Source organism: Caretta caretta, chromosome 16, assembly GCF_965140235.1.
Source record: "Caretta caretta isolate rCarCar2 chromosome 16, rCarCar1.hap1, whole genome shotgun sequence".
Classification (NCBI taxonomy): Eukaryota; Metazoa; Chordata; order Testudines; family Cheloniidae; genus Caretta; species Caretta caretta.
The window spans coordinates 24,597,160-24,623,003 of NC_134221.1; the positions used below are offsets into that span (position 1 = coordinate 24,597,160).

Here is a 25,844-nt window from a genome sequence, read left to right on the forward strand (position 1 = left end):
TATTTATGGGGATGAATAAAATACAGCACTGGACTGAGCGGAAGGACGAGGAACATGGATGAGAGAATTGGGTTATCACTGGGGGAGAAAAGCCTCTACAGACTATTGTATTCTGTACTTCTCTGCAGAGTAGTCATCTTGAGCCACAGGAGGATTTCTTCGTAGGGTTATCAGCCCTTCCAGACCATTCCTTTTACAGACTGAGTGCTTTGTTGCCTCAGTAAATTGCATGTGTGCGAGGGCTTTAGCACTGGAATGTCCAGCTTCATTTTGGGGATCAGGAGGGTTTTGTATAATTGAAAATCCCAAGTTTGTGGTACCAGAGATACAAGACACTGGTGTGATAAACAGGGGTATGGCTAGACCAGGGACAGGCTGGACTCACCCTCCTTATTTGCTCCTGCTCTGTCAGAGCTGCTCGTGACTTCAGGAGATTAAACAGGGAAGTATGCAGTGGTGGGCAGAAGAATAAATAACCATATTTTCTGCAGTGACAACACAAACAAGTAGGGCAGCATTAGCAAGGAGAGTTTATTCCCATTCTCACTAGAGTGTGTTGTATTTAAATACTGCCCAGAATCTTCAGACTCTGGGAGACACACGACTGAAATGAATTTTTCAAGTGTGGCAAATTGTTAGTTTTAAGGCCTTCTTTATAGCTCTGTTGTGGTTTTAAATCAAAGGAGAAACCCGCATCTATCATGCTATTTAGCATTAATTATGGCTGACTCCTGCATTCAGATTGAATGGCATGTGGCTGTGAAAGCATTACATGGCAGCATGGTCTGCTTAGTGCAGAACTGGTGCAGTGCTAACATGGAGGGTCACTGCATCTTCCAGGCATGGAGAGTTTGGTGCATCCATTGGGAGCTTGTCTGTCTGAACCCCAGTGCATTACTGGTACGTCCCCCAAAATCTGTATCCAAAACTTCAAGATTCCAGTGTCTTCCTGCATCTGGGAACAAATCCTGCAGTTTCCTCCATAGTCACAAAGGGCTTTGGATGCCGTGGAACCAGTTTGGTTCCTCTACACAAGGATGGTAGGGGGCAGGACAGGATTCCGGGGTGTGTGTGTGTGTGTGTGTCATCTTCTGCACCACCAAGGAGAGAGAAGGAGGGTAGGGAGGGGAACGACTGATGGATTCAGTGGTTGCTCGCTCTCCAAGGTGCTTGGTCTGTAGATGCTAATAGAGGTCTGAGATGGCAGCTGACATTGTGGAGTAGCCTGGGTCGAAGGATTCTGTTCCTCACCAGCATGATCCCACTTGTCTCCCCTATACCAGTCCCACTTACTTGGTGCTTAGCTTGCTGTGGTGGGTGGGAAGGGAAGAAGGATCTGCAAAGAGTGCATTGCATAGAGAGTTCAGCGTGGAAATACTCTTGCAGTGCCTGCCCATTTATCTGGACCCTCCAGTATCCCCATGAATGTCATGTCCCAGTTATGTTTCATCAATCGAGGTTTCACTGAATGGAGTACTCCACTGTATTGTGCTTAGCCAATAGGATTTATGCACTCAAGTGGTCTGTTCTGTTATGACTATGCCCATGTAGCCCCACATCAGTCTCAGCTGAGGTTGCCTGCGCACAATGAGAGGGGAATAGGTTTCAGTATTGTTTTATAGCTGATATTTGGTTGGGTTTTCATAGTGCTTTAGTACACACACTCTGTGATTCAGTTATCCATTACAGCGACAGAATATCGTCTCCAGGGAGACAACAGAAAGATATATTCATGTTGCAACCGCACACTATGCTTAATGCTGGAGAATGATGAGTGCAACTATGACATTTTGGTACCGAATAAGGTGTCTTAAATACAAAGGAAGGAGACAGGAAGAGTTCTTCATCTTCAGTCCCTGGTACTAGTCAATCACATACGGATATAAGACCATGAGAAGGCCAGAGGCTCCTCAATCCACTATGGGTCAGATCCTGCCTCTCTTGCTCTCATTCAAAGTACCTTACCCCTCAGCTGCTCCAGTTGTCACTCACAGCTGTGAATTCTATATGCGGGAGAAACCCATCAGAATGCTAGATTATTTTGTATCAACATTAGAACTCTCTTTTAGAGGTATACAGAGTCAAATTCTGCCACCCTTTCTCATGCTGAATACTCCCAGAGTTCCTGCCTTGTACAGAATTTATATCTGTGAGGGAGTCATGTGAAAGAAGGAGTTGATGGGGCTGTCAGAATATACCATTTACCCAACTGCTCTGAAACTCTAAGAATGGTAGGGTATATATTATACACCGTCAACTTCACCTATAGAATGGGATTTTCCAAAATGCCTAGAAAATTTAGGAATGAAAATCCTATTGACTTTCCATGGTACTTGTGCTCCTAAATCGCTCAGCTTTTGAAAATCTCACCTTTACTAATCTGCAGTTATAAAGCTTGATTTCAGGAAACCCAATCCACCGCAGTTTGTGTGTGTGTGTGTGTGTGTGTGATGCACATATGTGTGTAAATCAAGTAGGCATACATAAGTGGGCTTTGCTTATAAGGATCCCATTGAATGGTAATTAGAGAGCAATAGAGTTACCTCTCTGCACAAGTGCATATCTCCCCATTCTAAGGCACATCTGCCAGTGAGGAACTGGGACAGAGCATCTCTGTATTTGCATATGAGAATGACTCACCTTAGAATGTGCACAATTCTGCAGACTGCCGCTAAAAAGCACAAGGAAGTCCCTGATTGTTTGGAGCGGGGGTGAAGCGCTAAGGCACACATCCTGCACTGAAATTTTTAACATAGTTCTATTGCTGCTACAATTGGAGCCTGATTAGGGTTGTTACCGTGGTTACAGCGCTATAGTTTCAGCTTTTAATCACCTTCTACATTACATAGTATCTAACGCTGCTAATAGAGTGCAGAGCTGTCATAGGGCTTGTTTTAAAGTATAATAGTGTGTTGGGCTTAATTGTGCAACAACATTTTTCTATTATATTTGAAAGTGTTTAATAAAGTATGGCACTGAAAAGCAAATCGGAGTGGCACGTGTTAATTGGTGTCTGTGTCATTGACTCCATTGGGTTATAGTGTTCACTTGGATTTGAGGATCAAATAGCAGGTTGCCCAGGTGGAGCCTTCAAACCAAACTCTGCTTTGTGCGGTTTGTGCATGTACAGTTGTCACTTACATACACAGGCCTTCACACTTACACACACACAAAGAGAATAGTAACCTTTAAAACTGTGTTTAAAAAGTGATTTAAAAACTAAACTAACCATGGATCTCTTTTTATTTCACTGCTCTCTTCTCTTCCTTTCTCTCCCCTCATTGCTTTTCCCTCTTGTCCCATGCTGCTTCTGTCTCTCTCCTTCCTGGTGGACTAACAGCAGCAGCATCTGGAAGCGGGGCCAATAGGAGCAGGTGTTTTGGGGTAGGCTGGGGAGCGTTCATCTCCTCTGAAGTTATTCTGGCTTCCCCATTGCACCTGGAGAATAGACCCTGGTTAAGTTAGGGAGTAGCTTGAAGACTTTGCCGAAGTCTTGGGCTGCATCTTGGGCTGTAGTAGGTGAAATGCTGCTGTTCCCTTCATAACTAAACTGCGGCTATCACTGAATAATGTTAGTGCACTTTAGAAACCAAAGGGACTACATGCCCAGTGAGACACGGCCCTTGCAAGCCGACTAAAATATCTGCTGCCTCATTCAAAGCACTTCAGGGCGAAAGGTCAGAACATGGCCATCAACAATTCCTCCTTTTAGGTCAGAGTGACTTTCTTCCAAAGGTGGTGATGGTGGGGAGGCTGATTTAAAAGTCAGGTAAATTGCTCTGATTTTGAATCTGATGCTCCATTCATTAATGACAGGTTTCAGAGTTACAGTCGTGTTAGTCTGTATTCGCAAAAAGAAAAGGAGGACTTGTGGCACCCACAGTATGCATCCAATGAAGTGAGCTGTAGCTCACAAAAGCTTATGCTCAAATAAGTTGGTTAGTCTCTAAGGTGCCACAAGTCCTCCTTTTCCATTCATTAAGGAGCTAGAAGGGCAATTTAACAGGATTCTCCCATGGAGAGTAAAAAGGTGAAGATTCACGTGCTAACATCCTATTCCCTTTGGTAAGATTTTTGAATTGCAACGTGTAAAATTCCCTCTGATTTCAGTGGGAAGCTTACCTGGTAAAGGTGTTTTGAATAGGGCCCTAGGAAACTCTGTTAAAAGCAAAATCCCATTTCTAGTGCTTCTGAGCTTGCTTCTTGCATCTGGATAAGGGAACTGCAGGTTGCCTGGGAGGTAAATAGCTGATGTAGTTTCAGGGCCCCCTCTTTTCAGCTGTACTCGCTCTTTGCTCAATCTGTTCATTCTTTGCTCTATCCAGCCTAGTTCCACTGGAGTGTATCAAATGGCACTAACTGTTATTTCCTGTGTAAGAATGCTTTTCTTATTGGCACTATTTTTGCCCTATGTCTGTGACTATGAACGCACTTCTTCTGGAATGAATACTTCAGCATATCCAGTTTGTTTCTCAAGGGTTGATTGTAAAATTACAGCTTTCTTTTCCGCTAGCAATGTGCTTTTGTACAGTATCAAATTGCATTAGTTATTTTTTCTTGAAGTATAAACATGGAATAACAGTGATACAATAAAGAGATCAGGTTTCTGACTGAAAAATAATTGCAAACAGATTTTCACATGGTAGTAGTACAATACAGGAATTCCTTTCCTGACCAACAGGCCTCTCAATATGGTGCTGAGATCATACACAGTCAGCAGAGTCTATTATTTTTGTTGAAGTCCTGCACACATTTAGACAGCCTCTTTACGATGGCAGTGGTTACTTCCAGGTTTCCTACAATTGCTTGCATATGGTCCTGAAAGCCACCTAGCACGCAGGTCATGTGCCCTTCATTTTCATTATGAATGAAGAGTAAAATGTGACGGTTATTGCCTGGCAGTACAAATGCACTGTTTTTGTTTTGTTTTTATTTTATTTTATTTTAGTTAGAAGCTCTATTAGGAGTGTCAGGAGTCCCATAACAAAGCAGGGCAAATATCCGCAGAGACACCTTGTTGAAAAAGGCAACCTGGCTTCTCAAAGGTTTGAAGAGGAAAATGGTTGTTTCTAATCAAGAAGTCCTTGAAAAGAATTCCCTGCTTTTACGTACCTCTTTTTGTTTAATTTTTTGTTGCTGACAGGTTTGATTCTCTCCTCAGTATCTCTTCATGCTCAGTTAACATCAGTGGGAAGGGGAGCGGCCCAGCAGGGCCCCGTGCAAGGGAGGGATGAATGAAGGTGGGTCCAAGAGAAATTCTGAAGTCAGAATGTTGCTAAGTTCAGGGATAGTTGACAGAAGCACAAAATAAAGTTTCAAGAACAGGATAAATTTACGTTTAACTGTTTTTTGGTCTTTAATGGTAGGCCTGTACCAATCCTCCACAATCAAGAAAGCTCATTTGCTTTTTGTAATTAAAATCACAGTCAAAAGAAGGAATGATTCAATGTGCCAATGTTTCGTGATGGAGAAACAAAAGCATTTTGCTCCTTGGTCAGGTGAATTTTTGAAGGTACCACTGGAAAAAGTTATTTTGATTCCACACTTACATGGTGCAGCCTTAACAGGGTTTCGAAATTAGGAGTGAATTGACAAAAACTTCAGTTTTCTCTGCAGCTGGGGGAGCTCCTTGCATGCTTCCTTCTGCTCATCCCCTAGTTTCTTACCAAAACTCCTACTTCGGATATTTATTTTCTATTCACATGAACCTTTTTGATAAGCTCCCTTCTCCAGGGCCATTTCTCACCCTCAGTTACTTCTGTTCACACTGGGCTGTGTTTGCCTGTGGGTGATGCAGCTGCACCTCTGGAAGCCGGAGAAGGCTTCTAATGCTCAGCCTGCTGCCCAGGAAACTGAATGGGAGAGGAAGAAGCTTAAGAGAGGCCCACAGCATGTAGTAACAGGAGCACTTTTCCCATATCTGCTTAGCATGCTCTCCCTCCCACTCCAGAGATGATGAGGTAGGGGCTTCAGCCCGAGAGATGATACTCTTCCTCCACACAACAGCCTGGAGACTGCTGAAGAAAAGGGAAATGCAACCCTCCCACTCACATTACTACAGTTGAGTGGCAAGGATCTTGTCCCACAAGCATCTGACATAAGATTAGAAGAAGCTATTTGAACTTGAGTCTTTCTTACCACATTGGCTACACCAAGGAGGGTTAGGTGCTGTTGGTTTTCGGACCCTTGCTTGTATAGGACAGCTAGTCTCTGGATTCCATCCTAATTTCTGGGGACCTATTGTTCAGTGAGGCCTGGCCTTTTCTCTTAAAATTTCCCACTACTGCAGCCCCATAATGGGGCTGGTGCCGCCAGCAACTGGCATTTTAACCACTGTGTCGCCTACACCTGCTGTATAGACTAGCTCAACAAGATGACAAGCTTCTGCACACAGTTCTGCCAAAGTAGCTAAGGCCTAACCAGCATCACCCACTCATGTTCCCATCTCCCCCTCCAATCCCCAGGCTCTAACAGTGCATCTTAATCCTGCCTGCAGAATTGCTTTCTGTTCCAGGTCTGGGCTTCTGAACAGCTCTGACAAGGCACCTTAATCTTGAGCCACATATAGAGCCCTCCACAGTCTAATCTTAGGTTGTCTACACATCACTGCCAGTCCATCTTTGTCCTAGCCCAGCACCCACCCACCCTTATTACTGTCTGGACTTCTTCAGTACCAAAATGCCAATTCTGTACAATTGTTGAATAGTGCTTTGTATTGCTGGCAAAATCCCCTTCAGTGACTAAGATGATATGTCTCAACTACATTGTAAACAAACGTATATGCAAATTAAATAACAAAATGAAAAATTGTTTAAAAGATTTTGTTCTTTCCCCAAATCACCTTAATTGTTCTTGCTTCATAGCTTCCTTTTTAACCTTTTATGTCTTTTATCCCATTCCATCTTGTCTCATCAGGTTATATCATTCACAAGACATTGTATCACATGGTGTAATGTGATTTTTTTTTCAATGTGAAATTCACCAAAGTGCAGTTTTCAGCAAAAAAAAAAAAAGTTAAAAAAATAAGCTTGATGTTGTAGAAAATTGCTAAGGGAAGGAAAAGGACATAAGGCAAAATCAGTGGCCAGCAGAGTTAAGGACAAGAATGAGTTGAAGGGTATTAGGAACAAAAACAATCTGAACAGTGGTACTGGCTGATTACTAGATAGAAATAATAGAATTGGCAATACTAATGCAGAAAAGGTAGAAGTGTTGAATAATTATTTCTGTTCTGTATTTGGGGAAAAACCCAGATGATGTAGTCATTTCATCTGATGATAATTAATATCCTCCTGAGTTACTATTGGAATGGAAAAAGTTTAAACAGCAGCTACTAAAATTAGACAATTTTAAGCAGCAGCTCCAGAGTACTTGCATCCAAGAGTTTTAAAAGAGCTGGCTGAGGAGCTCTCTGGACCATTAATGTTGATTTTTCAATAGCTTATGGAACACTGGGCCGAGTCCAAAAGACTGGAAGAAAGCTAATGAATTGTCAGTATTCTAAAAGGTAATGAGATGATCTGGGTAGGCTTATCATCCTGACATCGATCCTGGGCTAAATAATGTAGTGGCTGATATGAGTTTTGATTGAGGAACTAAAGGAGTGTGATATAACTAATGCCAAGCAACATGAGTTTATGGAAAATAGGTTGACAGGCTATAACTTGATCTTTTCTTTGATGAGATTACAAATGTGGTTGATAAAGGTAAGTGTTGCTGTAATATATTTAGATGTATGTAAGGCATTTGACTTGTTCTAGGTTTTAATCAGAATGTCCTGCGGTACCAATACAAAATTAACCTGCACACATTAAATGGGATGAAACCCTGACTATCTGACATGTCTCAAGTTATAATTGTAAGTGGAGAATCGTCGTCAAGTGGGTGTATTCCCGGGGGAGTCCCACAGGGACTGGATCTTGGCCCCGTGCTCTTTAACATTTTTATCAATGACTGGGAAGAAAACATAAAATCATCGCTGATAAAGTCTGCGGATCACACAAAGATAGGGGGAGTAGTAAATAATGAAGAGGACAGGCTGCTGATATAGAGCAATATGGATCACTTGGTAAGCTCATCACTGCAAACAGTGTGTGTTTTAATATGGCTAAATGTAAAGTTATACAACTAGGAACAAGGACTGTTGGACTTACTCTAACCCAGGAAACAGTGACTCTGAGGGTATGTCTACACTACGAAATTAGGTCGAATTTATAGAAGTCGGCTTTTTAGAAATCGGTTTTATATATTCGAGTGTGTGTGTCCCCACAGAAAATGCTCTAAGTGCATTAAGTGCATTAACTCGGCGGAGCGCTTCCACAGTACCGAGGCAAGCGTCGACTTCCGGAGCGTTGCACTGTGGGTGGCTATCCCACAGTTCCCGCAGTCTCCGCTGCCCATTGGAATTCTGGGTTGAGATCCCAATGCCTGATGGGGTTAAAATATTGTCGCGGGTGGTTCTGGTACATATCGTCAGGCCCCCGTTCCCTCCTTCCCTCCGTGAAAGCAAGGGTAGACAATCGTTTCACACCTTTTTTCCTGAGTTACCTATGCAGACGCCATACCACGGCAAGCATGGAGCCCGCTCAGCTCACGGTCACCATATGTCTCCTGGGTGCTGGCAGACGCGGTACTGCATTGCTACACAGCAGCAGCAACCCATTGCCTTCTGGCAGCAGACAGTACAGTAGGACAGGTAGCCGTCATCGTCATGTCCGAGGTGCTCCTGGTCGCCTCTGTGAGGTCGATCAGGAGCGTCTGGGCAGACATGGGCGCAGGGACTAAATTTGGAGTGACTTGATCAGGTCATTCTCTTTAGTCCTGCAGTCAGTCCTATTGAACCATCTTATGGTGAGCAGGCAGGTGATACGGATTGCTAGCAGTCCTATTGCATCATCTTCTGCCGGGCAGGCAAGAGATGAGGATGGCTAGCAGTCCTATTGTACCATCTTCTGCCGAGCAGCCATGAGATGTGGATGGCATGCAGTCCTTCTGCACCGTCTGCTGCCAGCCAAAGATGTAAAAGATAGATAGAGTGTATGAAAACAAGAAATAGACCAGATTTGTTTTGTACTCATTTGCAAATCCCCCACCCGCCCCCCATCTAGGGGACTCATTCCTCTAGGTCACACTGCAGTCACTCACAGAGAAGGTGCAGCGAGGTAAATCTAGCCATATATCAATCAGAGGCCAGACTAACCTCCTTGTTCCAATAAGAACAATAACTTAGGTGCACCATTTCTTATTGGAACCCTCCGTGAAGTCCTGCCTGAAATACTCCTTGATGTAAAGCCACCCCCTTTGTTGATTTTAACTCCCTGTAAGCCAACCCTGTAAGCCGTGTCGTCAGTCGCCCCTCCCTGTGTCAGAGCAACGGCAAACAATCGTGCATCTGAGTTGAGAGTGCTGTCCAGAGCAGTCACAATGGAGCTCTCTGGGATAGCTCATGGAGGCCAATACCGTCGAATTGTGTCCACAGTACCCCAAATTTGACCCAGCAAGGCCGATTTAAGCGCTAAACCACTTGTCAGGGGTGGAGTAAGGAAATCGATTTTAAGAGCCCTTTAAGTCGAAATAAAGGGCTTCATCGTGTGGACGGGTGCAGGTTTACATCGATTTAACGCTGCTAAATTCGAGCTAAAGTCCTAGTGTAGACCAGGGCTGAAAAAGACTTAGAGACATGGTGGATAATCAGCTGAATGTGAGATTCCAGTGCAATACAGTGACCACAAGGTCTAATTCGATGGTTGGCTATATAAACGGGAATCTGAAGTAGGAGCAGGGAGGTTATATTACCTCTGTATGAGGCAGTGGTGCAACTTTCCAGTGTCCATAATTCAAGCAGGGTGGCGATAAATTGAAGAGGGTTCAGAGAAGAGCCATGAGACTGATTAAAGGATTAGCAAACCTGCCTGATAGTGAGAGACTTGAGCTTAACAAAGAGAGGGTTAAGGGGTGACTTGATCATAATGTATAAGTAACTCTTTGGGGAACAAAAATTTGATAATGGGCTCTTCAATCTAGCAGAAAAAAGGTATAACAAGATCTAGAAGTTGAAACTAGACAAATTCAGACTTGAAATAAGGTACAAATTGTTAACAATAAGGGTAACTAACCACTGGAACAATTTATGAAAGATTGGGGTGGAGTTTCCATCACATGCAATTTTTAAATCAAAACTGGATGTTTTTTCTAAAAGGTGTGTTCTAGTTCAAACAGGAAATTCAGGGAATTGCTATGGCCTGTGTGCTGCAGGAGCTCAGACTAGATCACATTCTGGCTTTATAATGCACGAAACTATCATTACGTAAATAAATAAATGGATGTGGTACTGCTAAAAAATATGAATAGCCCTGAGTATTAGTGGGAATGAACAGAATTAGCCCCAGGAGAAGGGAACTGTGTTTGAATTTCCCTATTTTAAAAAAAAAATTCTCTCACTCTTCGAGATCACATATCAGCTTCTTGAAGGACATGAATTGTTCTAACAGGTTTGTTTGGCAATCCCTGCTCTGCTGTAAAGTCAGTGGTATGCAGGATCTGGGATTCCATAGTATCTGAGTATGTCTTGCAAAACACGTTTTAACTGTGGCATCTTCACAATACTTACAAAATCTTGTTTTTTAAAATTGTCAGTGTTTTTTCCCTCCCCAAACCTGTAGCATCTGGCAGTAGAAAAGTACAGTAGGACTGGCTGGCACCATGGTGCAGAGCATCGAAGAATTCCATATTGTGACAACACATCAAAATAAATTGCTGTCAACAGACCAAAACACCAAGTGCTGTGATTCTATCTGACGTGTGAAGACTCAGACAGGCTGTCTTGACAAGTTGTGGTGGAGCACCTGCAATTGGCAGAAGACAGTGATATAAATCTGATTTGCCTGATATGCAGCACCTAGATATAGTTAATGTGGGTGACAATAACTCTGTGTAAAATTTTCAAGACACAGATCTGATTTTTTGTGCTGTTTTTTCCCCTCTCTGATAATAGTTCTGCTTCCATTCTCTTCTCAGGGCTTGCCTGGAAATAATTGTGAATAATAAACTGTATTTTAAAAATGTAATAACAAATTAAGGTTTGATTCAACTTCTTTTTAGTATTAAAAAGGCAGCCTCCCTCTCAGCTGCTCAAGGCAAAAGATATGCAGTGAAATTTTATTTTAAACTAATAATAATAAAAAACAGAATGGAGGTTGTATTAATTTCCTAACTTCAGCCAAAATATTGAAAATAGTAGGTTAAAAGTCATGAGTTACAATAAATCTTCCCTGAACTGTATGCCATTTTAAGCTTCTAGATGAGGAAAAAATCATTGACTAGGTGGTTAATTTTTACCTTTCGTTACCAATAAATGGTGATTCTTTACATCAGCAGCATATCTCACAGTTCATTTACAAATGTGTAAAACATTTCTTGACTCCAGAGTTTAATTATTGGAACTTAACGCTATCTGCCCTGTTTCAGCCCGTACTTACAATCATGAACGTGGTATATTTCATCCTGACGCTGGCAGGTACTAGAAAACAATAATGCATATATAGATTTGACTTTCTATCTATCATTTTCCCATATGCATATCTGAAGTCTTGAGATTTGAAACCTTTTTGTGTGCAGCTGTGGAAAACAACTTTGGGTATCATGGCTCCTGTCAAAATCAAACAAGCAGAAGAATAACTTTCTTGCTGGGGCTTTTTGCTTTCATGGCTAAAACAATCTGCTTCACGTAGTTTCGAGTTTATTAGATGTACCCTGTGGCCAATTCCCAAAGTAGACTCCTGTGGCAAAATGTTGTTCGGATTTGAGTACCCCATGACAAATGGATTTTAGTATACAGGGTGGGAACCGTCCTTCCATAAGTATAGAAATCTGCTTAATTTCCGATAGTCTCAAACTGTGGCTCTCCTGTTTCTGTTTCCTGTCCAGATCATTAGATATTGTGTTCAAAGAGTGAAATTTAAAAAAAAAAAAGTCCATTTATTCCGTTACTGTTGCTTGTATTAGTGGAAAATCTGGGGCTATGATGTAACAGATCAAAAATCTTGCAAGATGTTCAGAAACTGCTAACCTGGAGAACTTTGGAAAACCTCACTGTCCACTCTGAAAAGCTTTAAGGGTAGAAAAGAGGTTTTTGAAATTACCATTTGTTCTTGTCTGCATTGTTATTTTATCCCTTAAAGGCTGCTAATGAGAAATAGAGCCTCATTATGATTTTAAGGATGAGAAAGGAAGGCTTTTAATTAATGATATGTAAATGGTCTTGAATTGATTATGTTAGAATATCAAGAGAGATGGGTAGAAGCTGTGGTGTAATATATTTTAATTAAGAATTAATTAAAAATGATGGCAATTTCATAAAGCCTCACAGAAAATAGTGGAATTTACTTTCTGTCAGGAGTAAATTAGCCAGTGATTAAATAAAAGGCCTGCATTAATAGTGGAGTTATTTTTAAACTGAGCTATGAAGAATTGTTTAATTTTCCCTAAATAAGTGAAATAAGAATGTAATATTTGCAAATGAGCTTTGTAAATGATGGCAGAAAGCAAACTTAGTGTTCTTCCCCTTTTGCACTCTCCCTATGTCATGGAGATCTTTGCAGCGTGATTTCTTTTTTCATGGCAGACTGTAGAGGTGCAGTGTTTTTAAAGGAAATGGCTTCACGCGATCCAGACACAATTAGTACAGTTGTATGGTTAGTGTGAGTGGTTGGCACTGGGCGCACGAGAGAGCTCTCCCTCACAGTAGCTGGAGCAGAATCACTTCTGCCTGAGTTCTGTCCTTCCAGCCCTGTGTTGCACACTTCCCAGCTACCCTGCGGGGTAGGGGAGACTCCTACTGTATAAAACCAAGGGCTGGGGAAACCATATGAATCTGACATTCAAGGGAAAACCCATTCACATGAGATTATTTTCTATGGTTCCTTCCTTCCTTTTTTGTCCCTCTCTTTCTCCAGTAACCCCCATCTGTATGTTTCCAGGGCTTTATTAGTCCTAGTACCAATTCTTTTCTGTGGCGAGCAGGTGAACTTTACTGTAAATTCCCTGATAATGAGCCGTATGGTTGTAGCACACTTGTTCAGTAACTCCCTGTGTGTCTGTCTGGATGCTCACCCATCACTACGGAATCAAAATACTAGTGAAGAGAGATGCTTTGTCATCAGGATTCAAAGCTGCTCAGGCAGAGCCCAGTTGATTTCTAGTCTCAATTCCTTTATCTTCTCAGCCTCAGCCACACATGGCTCCAGCTATGCACTGGAAGATTTTGTTTCTCAAATAATCTGGAAAGTTACTGGCTATAGTTCTGATTCTGCAAACCTTAGTCATGTGAATAAGATGAGCCTGATCAGAACCTACGTGCTGGGGTCATCTCTGTGCCAATCTGTCTGCCATTTCTCTTTGTAAAATCATTCTCTAGTGCTTTGAAAAGATTTTGTTTGGCCAAACAGAATAAAGTTGTTTCTATCAGATTCATTTTCAGGCTTAGCAGTTATCCAAGCCCACAACTCAGACTGCTGGGGGGAGTAGACAGATAGAGACAAGCCAGCACCAGCTGGAGAGAGGCGAGCATTCTAACTGATGCCCTATTTAACAAAGAAAAGACCAGTAGCTGTGAAGTTTTCCACATGCATTTACACACATCTGCTCTACTGTCAATCTCTTCTCCGCATGGCTACGGCCTCCCTCCGCCACCCCACGTGGGGTGATGGGTGCCTTGCTGTGAACGTGAACCCGGCTCAGCTGTGAACCCAGGCCGTTCAGCTCTGGGAAATAGGCATATCCACAACAAAAAGGGTGAAAAAAGTTCAGCACTTAGGTTTTTTTCGAGGTCTGTAGGTGGCTCTGGCCAAGCAGCAGCAGTTGCTGCATGTTATGTGGGCTCCATGCACTTGTGTATGTTATTCAGTAAATGGGTTTCATGTACTTGTTTAGTCTGCTATTCAATAAAGAGCATTACCATAGCAACTGCTCCATCACATGGTATACACTCATGCTGTCTCTGAGATAAAGAGCACATTTTAAGCAGCATATTCTTAATGCCCATGTCCCAATATGCATGTTTTGATTTTTGTGATAAGCAATCAGGCCTTCTCAGTGTCTCCCAAACCCTGTGCATCTAGAGTGATTTCTTTTTTCTTCATCTTTTTCATTTGTAGATGCTCATGTGCAAATAATGAAATATTGGTTAGTTCAAGACACAGTATGTACATTGTGTCAATGAGATGTAGGAGTTTTTTGTGTTGGGAACTTAGGAGCTTCCATATTCTTGGTGCATCTGGATCAGCATTGTTCTTTCAGCAATGCCTGATGCTTCAGAGGAACCTGAAATTGCTCCTGTATTGTGCACTGATTTGAGAGGACAGTCCTCCTAGGGAGGGTATGTTTGGTAGCTTCTCAGAGGTTAAATATGTCCCCACTGTGATGTGCCTTCTCTCACTGGCCTGTGAGATTGGGTGTTTGGTGGTTGGTCTCAAATCCCAGTCTCCTACATGGCAGCACACCATGCTGCGGCTATCCCATAGGGCCAGCTAAAAGCAGCCTGCTTCACCAATACATCCAAATGGGTAAAGCAGCGCAGAACAGATTTTACTATGAGGCAGTGCCAACCAATGCTTTGGTTAAGGGTCTGCTTGTTTCTTGGTCATAAACTGCTTAGTATCCGGATTTTAATGTGTAGCAAATAAATGAACATCATAGACTGTGGAGTGGGGAAAGTGTAGCTGTGGAGAAATAACGTGTAAACGTCTGCATGCTGCTTCCCTTTACAACAGGAGGTTTGACTGTGCCCCATTTTGGCACCGGCTCTGGAATTTGTTTTCTAAAATATGAGTAACTGAGAAAGTTCTTCACAACTCACTGCCCAGCCTTGGAAGAAAGGCTGCCAAAGTATGTGAGACCATAAGAAATGTTGTTAAATTGAGTAAAAGCCCATTGGAGCATCAGGGTGCATTCCCTTTTAAGTACTCTGTTCCCCACATGATGGTATCTAATTGTTTCTTGAATGATCTTGGTGTTTCCGCCTCACTAAACTTGCCTGCTAGGCCATTCCACATTCTCTGCATGAAAAAAGGGCTTCCCAACTTAGCCTCTAAATGTGTTTCCTAGTTTCATTTATGCCTTGTCTTTTTGAGGTCTAAATTTCAACGTGTTTAATGATTTTCTCAGATATTTGGAATGTTTTCTGCTCGTGCTTTTAACCTGTAGTTTAATCAGGAGTGAGCATGGTACCGTGTTTGTTTGCGGTATTCCCTTAACACCAGCATAGGTCCGTCCTGCTGTCCAGGTCCGCTTACGCTGTGGTGCTCCATGTAGTTGGTGAAGGCCATAAAACACAATCATGGTAATATCAACTCAGACCAATACTTCAGGTATCTTATAACACATCTCATTGGGAACATGATTTCTCCAGTGCTTCTGTGTCTCATAGTGATTAGCTCAGCGAACCCCGCCAGTGTACAAACACACAAATCTGAATGGTTTCAGAGTAGCAGCCGTGTTAGTCTGTATTCGCAAAAAGAAAAGGAGGACTTGTGGCACCTTAGAGACGAACAAATTTATTTGAGCATAAGCTTTCGTGAGCTACAGCTCACTTCATCGGATGCATCCGCTGTAGCTCACAAAAGCTTATGCGCAAATAAATTTGTTCGTCTCTAAGGTGCCACAAGTCCTCCTTTTCTTTTTACAAATCTGAATGAAGCCTGGATTGCAGTATTTTACATTAAAGGCTGGAGGTGTACGTTGTTTGATGGGTTTGTGAAGAATTCTGGGCCTGGTCAATAGCCCATGGAAGTCAGTGGAAAGACTCCCACTAGCTTCAATGGGCTTTGGATCAGGCCTGTTGTTCTCAGAAGACAACGTGCATCTGATCCTCAAAGCATGTCTGTCCCTTGTCGTGCTCCTCGTCTTTCAGTGGCCATGATAGGCCCATGGCACAAAGCAGCAGCATCAGAGTACTCGGGTAATAAGACTTTTTCTCTCAGGCTTAGTAGTTTGTCATACATGTAGGAACCTGCTGGGCTGTGGGGGTGCCTTGTCCTCTTTATCGGACTCCCCCACGTGGCGTATTACATACAGAATGTTGATGCCATGGTGGTAAACCGTCTACTCTTCTGAACAAAGGAGGGAAGAATTAGCATTCCTTTCAATTACCCAACCATCTGAATTACTTGCCCAATATTCAGGTTTGCTATTAGCTGCCCAAGTCATATGGAGATCTGCCAAACAGACCTTGGGACCATCTTTTCAGCTGGAAAACAAACAGGAAAACCTGATCACAAATGCACCACAGTGCTTCCCCAAACATCAGCTATACCCTAGGATCACACGCTGCTGCTGGGGGATGAGGAACCGGGAACTTGGGGAGGGGAAGGGTGGAATAACACTGTGCAGACCGGCTCTTGCATCCCTTTCTGTTGTCATGCAGTTGTAATGGGTGTTGGGCCTGTGGAAAGGGGAAGGGAAGTAGGTTCTTATACCATTGGGCTCTGAGTGATGATGCCAGTGTTCCTTTAAAATACTCATCCGACAGTGCTGGAGACATGGGCTTGCTCTCCTGGACATGCGCTGCATTCTGAGCTTGGATCACTAGTGGCATTTGGTACTGTGATAACAGGGGCACCATTAGGATAAAGGCATGTCCTCTCAGACTGGCTTAGCGCAAGTTTGGGTCCAAAGAGAGGTCGAGGGTGGACTCTAGTACCAGTCTCAGGGATGGCAGCAATTCTCTCTTTTCAGGTCTGAGTCGTTTTCGCTTGGTTGCCATTCAGCGTGGTACGAGGGGGAGAGCTGTGCAGTGTAGATACTGAAAAGTCCAGTTAAAAAACCCCAAATGCATGAAAAGATAATGGGCCGACTTCTAGAGAAAGGAGCATACAAGTGCACTCCTGCAAACCAGGAACTGGCAGCAGGTGGCCACCCAGATCCTGGCTGGCCCACGTGAAAAACACGGAGATGCCATTCCACATCCCTTCCCCGGCAGGATACACAGAAAGGCATCACAGGGCGTGGCTTGTGGAGCAGGGCCATGGGCCACATGTTTATTTGCATGTCTCCCCTGCCCCTTGCTACGGACTCAAAGTAGGAATGGAGTGCTCAGTGGAGCTGCTCACGCCAGGATCCAGGGGCACATTACCATGGCTTTTGTAGCAGGTCTGTTCCCCTATCTGTGAGGTATTTACATCACTTCCCCTGCATACTGGCCAGTGTACAGTATGTGTGTGTGGATCTTATTCGCTGGTTCTTGCCTCATGGAGCGAGAGGTCCCTAGGCTCCCATCCACAGTCCCAAAACACAGAGCGCTTTATTGTAAAAAGGTCCTTGATCAATCAAATGCCCCAAACACCTACACTGATTTGTAGCTAGGACAAGATCTGACAGGAGAAGCTCAAGTCTTCCAGTTGCATAAGATGAAGAAAAAAAAAACCTACCCAACTGGTTTATGTTACCTAGAGTGAAGTACAAGCCACAAATGGCTAATAAAGATTTGTCATAACAGAGGCCCTATAAGCAGAAGGAAAGTAATAGTTTACGGCTCTTGTGCTATCTGGCACCATTCATTAGTGTAGTCTGTGCTAGTAATAAAATTTTACAGGTTGATCATTTAAATGCAAGGTTAGAAATAAACTTGATGATCCAACTGGAAAAGTAACAGGGACTGGTCAGTCTGTCTCTCCCCGCTCTCCCCCCCAATATCAATATATCAAGTGACATTAGACAAAACACACCAGCTTAGGCTATAGTTAAACAGTTTACTCATAGTGAGAGGTTATTGATCACTAGGGCTTCAAACCCAATACGGAGTTGGCAATACGGGGTGGGAGGAAAGGAAGTGTGCATTGTAGTTGTGGGAAAGCAGAGTTGCTGCATAATTCTAACAAGCATTCCTCATTTTTGTTTGCTCTTTTATTAAAAGTGCCCTGAACCCTTTGATGTGATAGAGAAAATCAGCAACACAGGTCTCCCTGGTTGTTCAAGGATAAGCAGCAAGCTTGCTTCCTACACCTATCTTGATCAGTGAGAAAATGTCTGGTATCGAAACCACATGGAGCGAGTGTAGCTGTAGGGTGATCCCTTGAGAGCCTGTTTGATTGGAGCTGGGAGTTCTGTATTGAAAGAGGAGGGAGACAGACAGGTTGTTTGAAAAAATTCCCTTTAGACCAAACGTTTATGTTGGAGCTGAGCTACAAACACCTCCCATGTAAGAAGTGCACCTTTATCAGTTTTCTAGGTAAAATGCTGTCCTTTAGAATATAATGTGTACCCCGCCTAGTTAATCCTTTGGTCATATCTTTCTGCAGCTCATTAGCATTAATTGTGCACCCAGTACTGTTGTTATCAAGCTAATTAAGCTTTATGCTTTCAATACCAGGCTTTGTTTTTCTTTAACCCCTTTCTTCTTGTTTCTTTTGGAAGCAATCCTGCAAGGTGCTCATACCAGGCAGGATTGTGCCGGTCTGTGTGGGTGTAACTGGGGAGAGGTCAGGTGATTTTGCATCACTTGGTTCTTGGTTCAATGGGTACAGATTGCAGGTTGGTAAATGGTGTGTTTTGAGCGGATTATACAGTCAGTGAGGAAAGGGGACGAATCCCCACTCAGACCTCCGGGAGTCTCATTTAAACCTGCCTACTACACCAGGTTGCTCTGATATGAAAGGCAGAGCCAATCCCTGTTCGCAATCTTCCATAGGCAGTACACCATTTGCTGAGCAATCTCAACATTTACGTTAGTAATTAGGGGATGTTTAATTAAACATTCGGCGTGTGTCATCTGCAAGTTTTGGTGTAAGGATATAACACACGTTAAACATTAATATAAGGGTAATTTTGGCTGGTTCAACAGCTTGCTTTTAAGTTTTCTATTGACAGCCAAACTATTGGGTTTAATGCCAAGCTTCATGTTGCAGCTTATCTTTCCTTCATTAAAATTAAAATTTGAGCAACAACACAGAAATATCTTTTAGTTGTCCTGGAAGAGGAGAAGCAGAAGCTCAAGCGATGGTTGTTTAATATGATTATAATTGGAGAGTTAAAGCCTTGTGATCTATTTGCAGACTGGGTCGGAGCTGGCGCTGCTGTGTGGCAGCCGAGCCCCAGGTGCCTGGCCAAGCATCCCTTGCCGACATCTGGAACCAGTTGCAATACATCACTGTCAAAACTGCTTTCTCGACGTATCTGCATTTACACATTAGTTACCCACGCAGCACTCATCAAAAAAGCTGAACAATCTTGACATGGTGTCCCTTGTGGGACTGCAAAGGTGAGCTGAAGTTGGGAGGCAGTGTCTCGCGTCACTGTCTGCTGCGCTTTTACAACAGGAAGCCTGATTAAAACTGAAAGGAAAAATTTATCCTCAGCTTCTGCTTTGTATCATTTTTGCCTACATAAAGGATATGTTGGTTCACATGGAACATCTATAATATGGGCCTTCAGATGCATTTAGTACTCATTGTTTGTTTCTACTGTGGAGTAATACTGCGCTGGATGGGGCAATTGGGAGGAACTGTTCTGGGGTGTCTTGGAGTCTTTTATTAGTGGAAGAATTTCCTTCCAGCTTGTTTTTCGCTATTTATCTTTTAGGAGATGTTTTTAATTTTAGAACTTGTCTGTGCTTTATTCAGGTTTGCACTCAAGGGACTGATACACTGGGGATGAAGGGAGATTATCTAAATGGGGGTATTACAAAATTAGCCAATATTTGTCACTGCATTGAAATTAACAACACTGACATCTGCCAGTAATGAGAATGGAAAGGAAACCTGACTGAAGATTTGCACAAGTGGGCTACTAGTTAGAAGCTATATTTGAGGAGCAGAAATCATCAAATGCATTTCCTATATAATATAAATTAACTGCTTTAGAAAGTTCCTCTTTAGAGCAAGGGTTCGTCAGGGGTATAATGTGAAATATTGATTTTATTTATCTGTGCATTTGAAAATGTCCCTATTGGTCCACTCACATGTGCATTTACAATACAGACATCAGGGTCTTGGGTAAGGCTACAATTTAGGTGTGGATATTTTTAGTATATTTCATGGCAAAGGTCTGGGGAAAAATTGTAGCCATGGAAGGAACACCAACTAATGTAGTTTTCACTCCATCAACGTGCACGGAGTCCAGTGGGGGAACTGAAAGGTGAGGCCTGGGTGGGGCAGCTGGAGAACAAGCCCCTCCCACACTCACTCTGCAGTGGCAGCTCCTGGGCCCAGCTTTCCGCTCCAGGGATGCAACCTGGCACACAGGATCACAGCACCACTCAGGCTCCATTTACAGAGGGAAGGACGGGCCATGCTAGGTCGCATTGCCACTCAGTCTGGGGGCCTAATCACATGGGTTTTTTTCAGGCATTTCTAAGATTTCATGGACTTCATTCAAATTCATTATTTCCATGCCCACTGTGACCTCCGTGACAGAACTGCAGCCCAAGCTAAACCAGAGCTAATGTGTGCAAACTAAATAACTCCTCTAAGAAACCACCACACTTGGGCAGGCTCTGGGGGACCAGCTGGGGAGCCAGGTCTAGAGCTGGGGGGTCTCTTGCGGAGGATGCCTGCATCAGCCTCACCACATTCAAATCCGGGGCCTGCCAGCGTAGTGTCCCAACTTGCAGCGGGTGCACCGCGTGGCAAGGCTGGCTTACCCAGGCCCTCTGATGGGGAAGGGCTGGTTGCTGGTTGTCAGGGGTCGTTTCAGAGCACACTGCAGTGGTGCAATGTGGAGGTCACAGAGGGCTGGGGAACTGAGGCCCATAGCCTACAGCAACGGTCAGAACCTCCCTGCCAGCTGCAGCTGCGAATAAAGCACCATTGGCCACTTCTGCTTTCTAGGCATCCACAGCCAGCTCAGGATTAAATGGGATCCCAAGGCAGCAGAAGTCAGGCATGGACCGAGGAGACAGTCGCCAGCTCTGCGAGCCCCAGCTTGCGTTACCTCCGTCTTATCGGGGCCAAGCTTCAGGCAGCTGGCTCTCATCCGAGCCCTAATTCCTGCACCGCACCACCCGTGCCTGATGAAAGGTGGATGCAGAACTGAGTGTCAGCAGCATCCTGATGCCACTGCTACCCTCACATGCCTCTCTCTCACATGCGGGGGGTGTAATGGGAAGAAACCCTGTGATTCTCACAGGAGCCAGCCCTTGGGGCAGGTTAGCAATGGCCCAATATTAAGCTCTGGGTCCTGTCAGAGACTGAGGAGCAGAACCACAGAGAGACAGGAAATGCCTTCTCCATGCATGAATATTTATTTTACTTAGCTTACTGACAGGCATTCCATAGCACCCCATGGTTCCTGAGTGTCTAGGTTGGTACTTTCTACACAACTTATCATCACTGGAAACCAAACACTGAGCTATAAGAACAGGGAAAGTACTACAGATGCTATTTTCTGGGGTTACTCCCAGCTTTTCTTCATGCTCATTCATCACATCTACCCTAGTGTGAAGGAGAAAGTGCCCTGCCTAGGGGTGGAAGGGTCCTCATGGTGCTGTGAATGTCCCTTTCTGAAGGCCCTGACCAGAATCCACTTTAAATCCACCCTGTGTCTCTGCCGGTGAATCCCCACCCCCCTGTGTCCAGCTGAGAATGCGCTGTCCAGCACATCCAGCTGAGCACAGGTGTGTGATTTTGTATGTACCATCTAGCCCAATGAACAATTGTTTTCCTAGTGCAGAGAGTGCGGGAAGGTTCATCTCCAGTTACTTTCTACACAGAGACAAAGCCCACCACTTTCTGCCTCTGCAGGTGTTGATATTGCTCACTCATGGTCCCCAGGTCAGGGCCATCCTCTGGGGTTCAATGTATAATGTAAAAATCTGTTAATGAAGTTAATGTGGAGACCAAGTCCCTCTGTTTAGAATAATGCCTCCAGTTCTGTATCGAGCTTTGTCCTGTCCTCTGCTGGCTTTCCCAACAGTTTAGGCTAGCAGTCTCAGAGCTGGCCACTGCTGACTTCTATTCCCAGTATGATAAAAGACTCCAGAGGACTTTGAATGGAAGAGTCTTCCCATGGAGAGTTTCCCTAGCCTAGATGGTGCTGCCTCTTTCAGGCGTTGGTTAAAAAATCCACAAGCGCCAATCCAGATTCTCTCTCGCACTCTGAAATTGGGACAGTCCACTCAAAACTTTTGCTGCTAGTGGTATTTGTGTGTCAATGTGCATTTTGTGTTTCAATAGTTTCTGCTGGAACTGCATTATGTATCTAGAAGTTCTGTTCTGTCATGCACCTGGCTTGGAAGATTTGGGGGTATTGGTGGGGGGGGATGGAGAGTGTGTGTGTTGTGCATGCATGGCGGGTGGGAGAGGGTGGGTATATGCATGATGATATGGCCTCCAACGCTCTGTTTTTGTGGCTCTTGTTCCAGTATCTATATGGGGGTAGAAGTAATTCTTTCCTTGACACTTAAGCCAAGCAGTGTTACCAGTATGCATTCCTTCTTTTCAACCCTTCCATTGGTCTAGAGTCGGAATACAGTAGGGGATCCAGCAGGTAGCACTGGTACCAGACAGATGGCAGCACAAGCCAGGCTACCAGGAGACATTTTAGACCCAGAGAACACTTTCTGAGCCCTGAGTCTTTTACCCTATCAAGCTGTCATTCCTAACATCTCCCCCTAAGTAAAATACCAGCTGTGGGACTGTTCTACAATTCCCATGGTGCACACAGGAATTGTCCTAGGGCTGTCCTATTGAAATGGGAAAGTCACAGAACAGTGAAGATGCGCCATGCATAATTGCGGCCCATTCCTGCAGCTGGCACTTAAAATGTGTCTCAGAAATATTTTCACTGATTGGGAAGCCTTTGAAATCAATAGAAATTTTTCCCAAGTTGGAGATTTTCTTTGAAAGCTTTGGGAACTCCCATTTTTTCTTCTAAAGGCCTGCTTGACAGGCAACATCACCATGCAGATGAGATCCACAGTGTTCTTCTGGGCCCATGGAGATGGGTTATTTGTTTTGTACTTGATTTGTGATTTGTACTTTGATTTGTGTGGCCACCATGTCCTGCCATGTCAGTTGTATTGATATGGATTACAGGGAAAAAACCACGCCCATCCCCCACTTTTCGCTGGTGGCGTGTCTTTTAAATTGTGTGTCACACACTATTCTTCTCCTTTGCTTCTTGATGGCATGCCAGTGTTCCCTAGCAATCACAAAATGCCCATTCAGAATTTGGTTGCTTGACCACTGCTTCCTTCCCCTCTTCCATTAGACGTGGTGGCTGGACACTTACTACACCTTGGCCTCCCTCATTCTGAGAGGTCAGAGACTTTGCCCTTCTCCACATTTAGGTGAGAAATAAATGGGGCGTGGAGTTAATTGGCTTAATTCTTCTCTTGGAGAAGAGAGTAAGGGGATTTGGGAGTGTCAGAAATGTGACTTGTTTCTGCTGTAGCACTGATACCATGCTTTTCTTAGGAGATGCTACTTTTGATGGCCAGTGTCCCAGTACAACTGAATATAGTGGTAGTGTCTCCCTCTAATTCAGGTTTAGTTAATGACCTAGAAGAACCTTTGATTGATGAACTAGAAGTACTGTAGGGCTAATGACAAGGAGCTACATTGTCTTTGTAATTTTCACTGGTGTACTTGTGGCATTTCTGAGGGTGATTTTTGGCTGCATGCTAGCAGCCAATGCCAGTGGCTAAGGCTAGAGTACGTTATTGAGGGAGGGTGAAATTCACTCCTGTGCAGAGGGCCAAGCAAGGGCTAGGCAGCATTTCAGTTCCATTAAAGCTAATGGTGAGCATATGCTGAGGAAGCACATTACAATGTTGTACTATGAGCCAATTATTAGTTGACTTTTGACGAAAATGATGCTGAGATAAAGCACCTCCTGACATCCACGTAGTGCTCTTCAAACATTATAGGTAAGTGATAAAAAGTCATCTTTAAACAAGATGACTGGTTCATGTACAAAGTGTAACGTGCGAGCTAAGCTGCATCACATGAAGGAGGTGGAAAATGAAAGCCAAGAAGCTTCAATCACCAGCAGACCAAAAAGATTCCAAATGTTTTTTTGATGAGCTGAAGACTGCGTACGGCCCAGAGTTCAATTGGTACCACCCCTATTTGGAATGCAGGTGAGTCACCGGTGCTGACTGATCATGGACAAATACTGAAAAGATGGACTGAACACTTCAATAAAGTTCTGAACTTCCCATCCACCATATCAGCATCAGCCCTTGATGATCCTGAACAACTTCCAATTCCAGACCAACTCTCAATTCTGTCGACATCTGAAGTATGGAAAGCTGTCAAGCAAATGGCAAAGCAGCGGGTCCAGATGGTATTCCTGCAGAGATCTTCAAATATGGGGCCTGGAGCTGATCAGGAAGCTTACCAGCCTCTACTTAAGGTTTTGGGAACAGGAGTCCGTGCCGCAGGAATTTAAAGATCCCCACATTATTCCCCTTCACAAAAGAAAAGGCAGTTGCGCTTCTTGTGATAACCCTTGTGGCATCTCGCTCCTTGCCACGGCAGGAAAGCTACTCGCCCATGTCAGGATAAACTGGCTAGCTGATCAACTTGCAGGGAAGATACTGCCTGAAAGCCCAACGTGGCTTCTGTCCCAGGCATGGTACTTCAGACATGATCTTTGCACTCTGACAAAAACTACATATAGATCTTGATTCCACTCATGACATTTCTCTTTAATTTGCCAATCTTACTGAGGCCTTTGACTCTGAAAATGAGATGGCCTGTGGACAGTCCTCTGCAAGTTCAGTTGCCCCAATAAGTTTTTCAGCATTATTAAATCTTTTCATGCAGGAATACAGGTTTGTGTCCTTTCCCAAGGCTGCTTCTCAATTCCCTTTGTTGTTACCAATGGAGTAAAACAAGGCTGTGTTCTTGCTTTAACATTATTAGCATCATGTTTGCAGCTGTTCTAATAGATTCATTCAGAGACATTGATTATAGCATTTATATGCAGTACCATATGGATGGAGGGGTCTTGAATATGCATTGCCTGTGTGCTAAGACAAAAGTTATGAAGACAATTATTCGCAGATTACTGTTCGCTGATGATTGTGCTTTATTGGCCTATAACCTCAAGGCCATTCAGTTGCTGACTGATTGCTTTGTGCATGCAGCAAAGCATTTTGGCCACAGAACGACCAGCCTACAGAAGACAAAAGTCATGGTCCAGCCTCAACCGGGAAGTACTGCAAATACTCCAGTTGTGTCCATTGACGATGTTCCACTCAAGGCTGTTGACAAATCTTGCTACCTAGTTAGTGTTGTTTCATAAAATGCAATGATTGACGACATTACAAAGTGCATTGGTGCAGCCAGGGATGCCTTTGGAAGACTTCAGCATCATCTCTGGAATGAGCATGGTGTCAGACTGCAAACAAAAATTGATGTTTACCACTGCATCATCTTTACTGCACTTCCCTACAGCTGCAATACGTGGACCACTTATCGACAGTACATAAAACATTTGGGCCAATTCCACTTAGGATGTCTAAGGTGGATAATGGGAATTAAATGGCAAGATTTGGTTCCAAACACTAAGGTTCTTGAGTGCGACAACATCACAGGCATTGAAGCTTTTATAGTGAGAGTGCATCTGAGATGGTGCAGTTGTGTGGTCCAGAGGTCCAAGAGTCGATTACCGAAGGCCATCTTGTATGGAGAATTGCAGGCTGGAACTCATTTTAGGGGTAGACCAAGAAAACATTTACAAGGACACTCTCAAGGCCAACTTCCTTGCAATGTTGAACACCTTACCTGGGAGCTCTTAGCCCATGATAGGCTCCTATGATGGCAGTTCTGCCACCTGGGACTGTAAGATTTCGAGAGCCCGTGGATTGCTGTGATTGAGGAGAGACATGAGAGGAGTAAAGCTAAACG

General features: G+C 43.7%; 1 protein-coding gene across 5 annotated transcripts in view; it reads left to right on the plus strand.

Moving 5' to 3' along the window:
- Positions 1-25,844, plus strand: part of PBX3 (PBX homeobox 3) — a 160,206-nt gene that overhangs the window by 32,703 nt on the left and 101,659 nt on the right. The window contains exon 1 of one of the 5 annotated variants that reach the window (XM_048823002.2): positions 11,444-11,515. The exons of the other annotated variants lie outside the window; for them this stretch is intronic. Within the exon in view, the coding sequence (XP_048678959.1) occupies positions 11,482-11,515 (34 nt within the window). The 5' untranslated portion in view covers positions 11,444-11,481. Of the gene's footprint in view, positions 1-11,443; positions 11,516-25,844 lie in introns of those variants that run through there. 5 annotated transcript variants of the gene reach the window in all.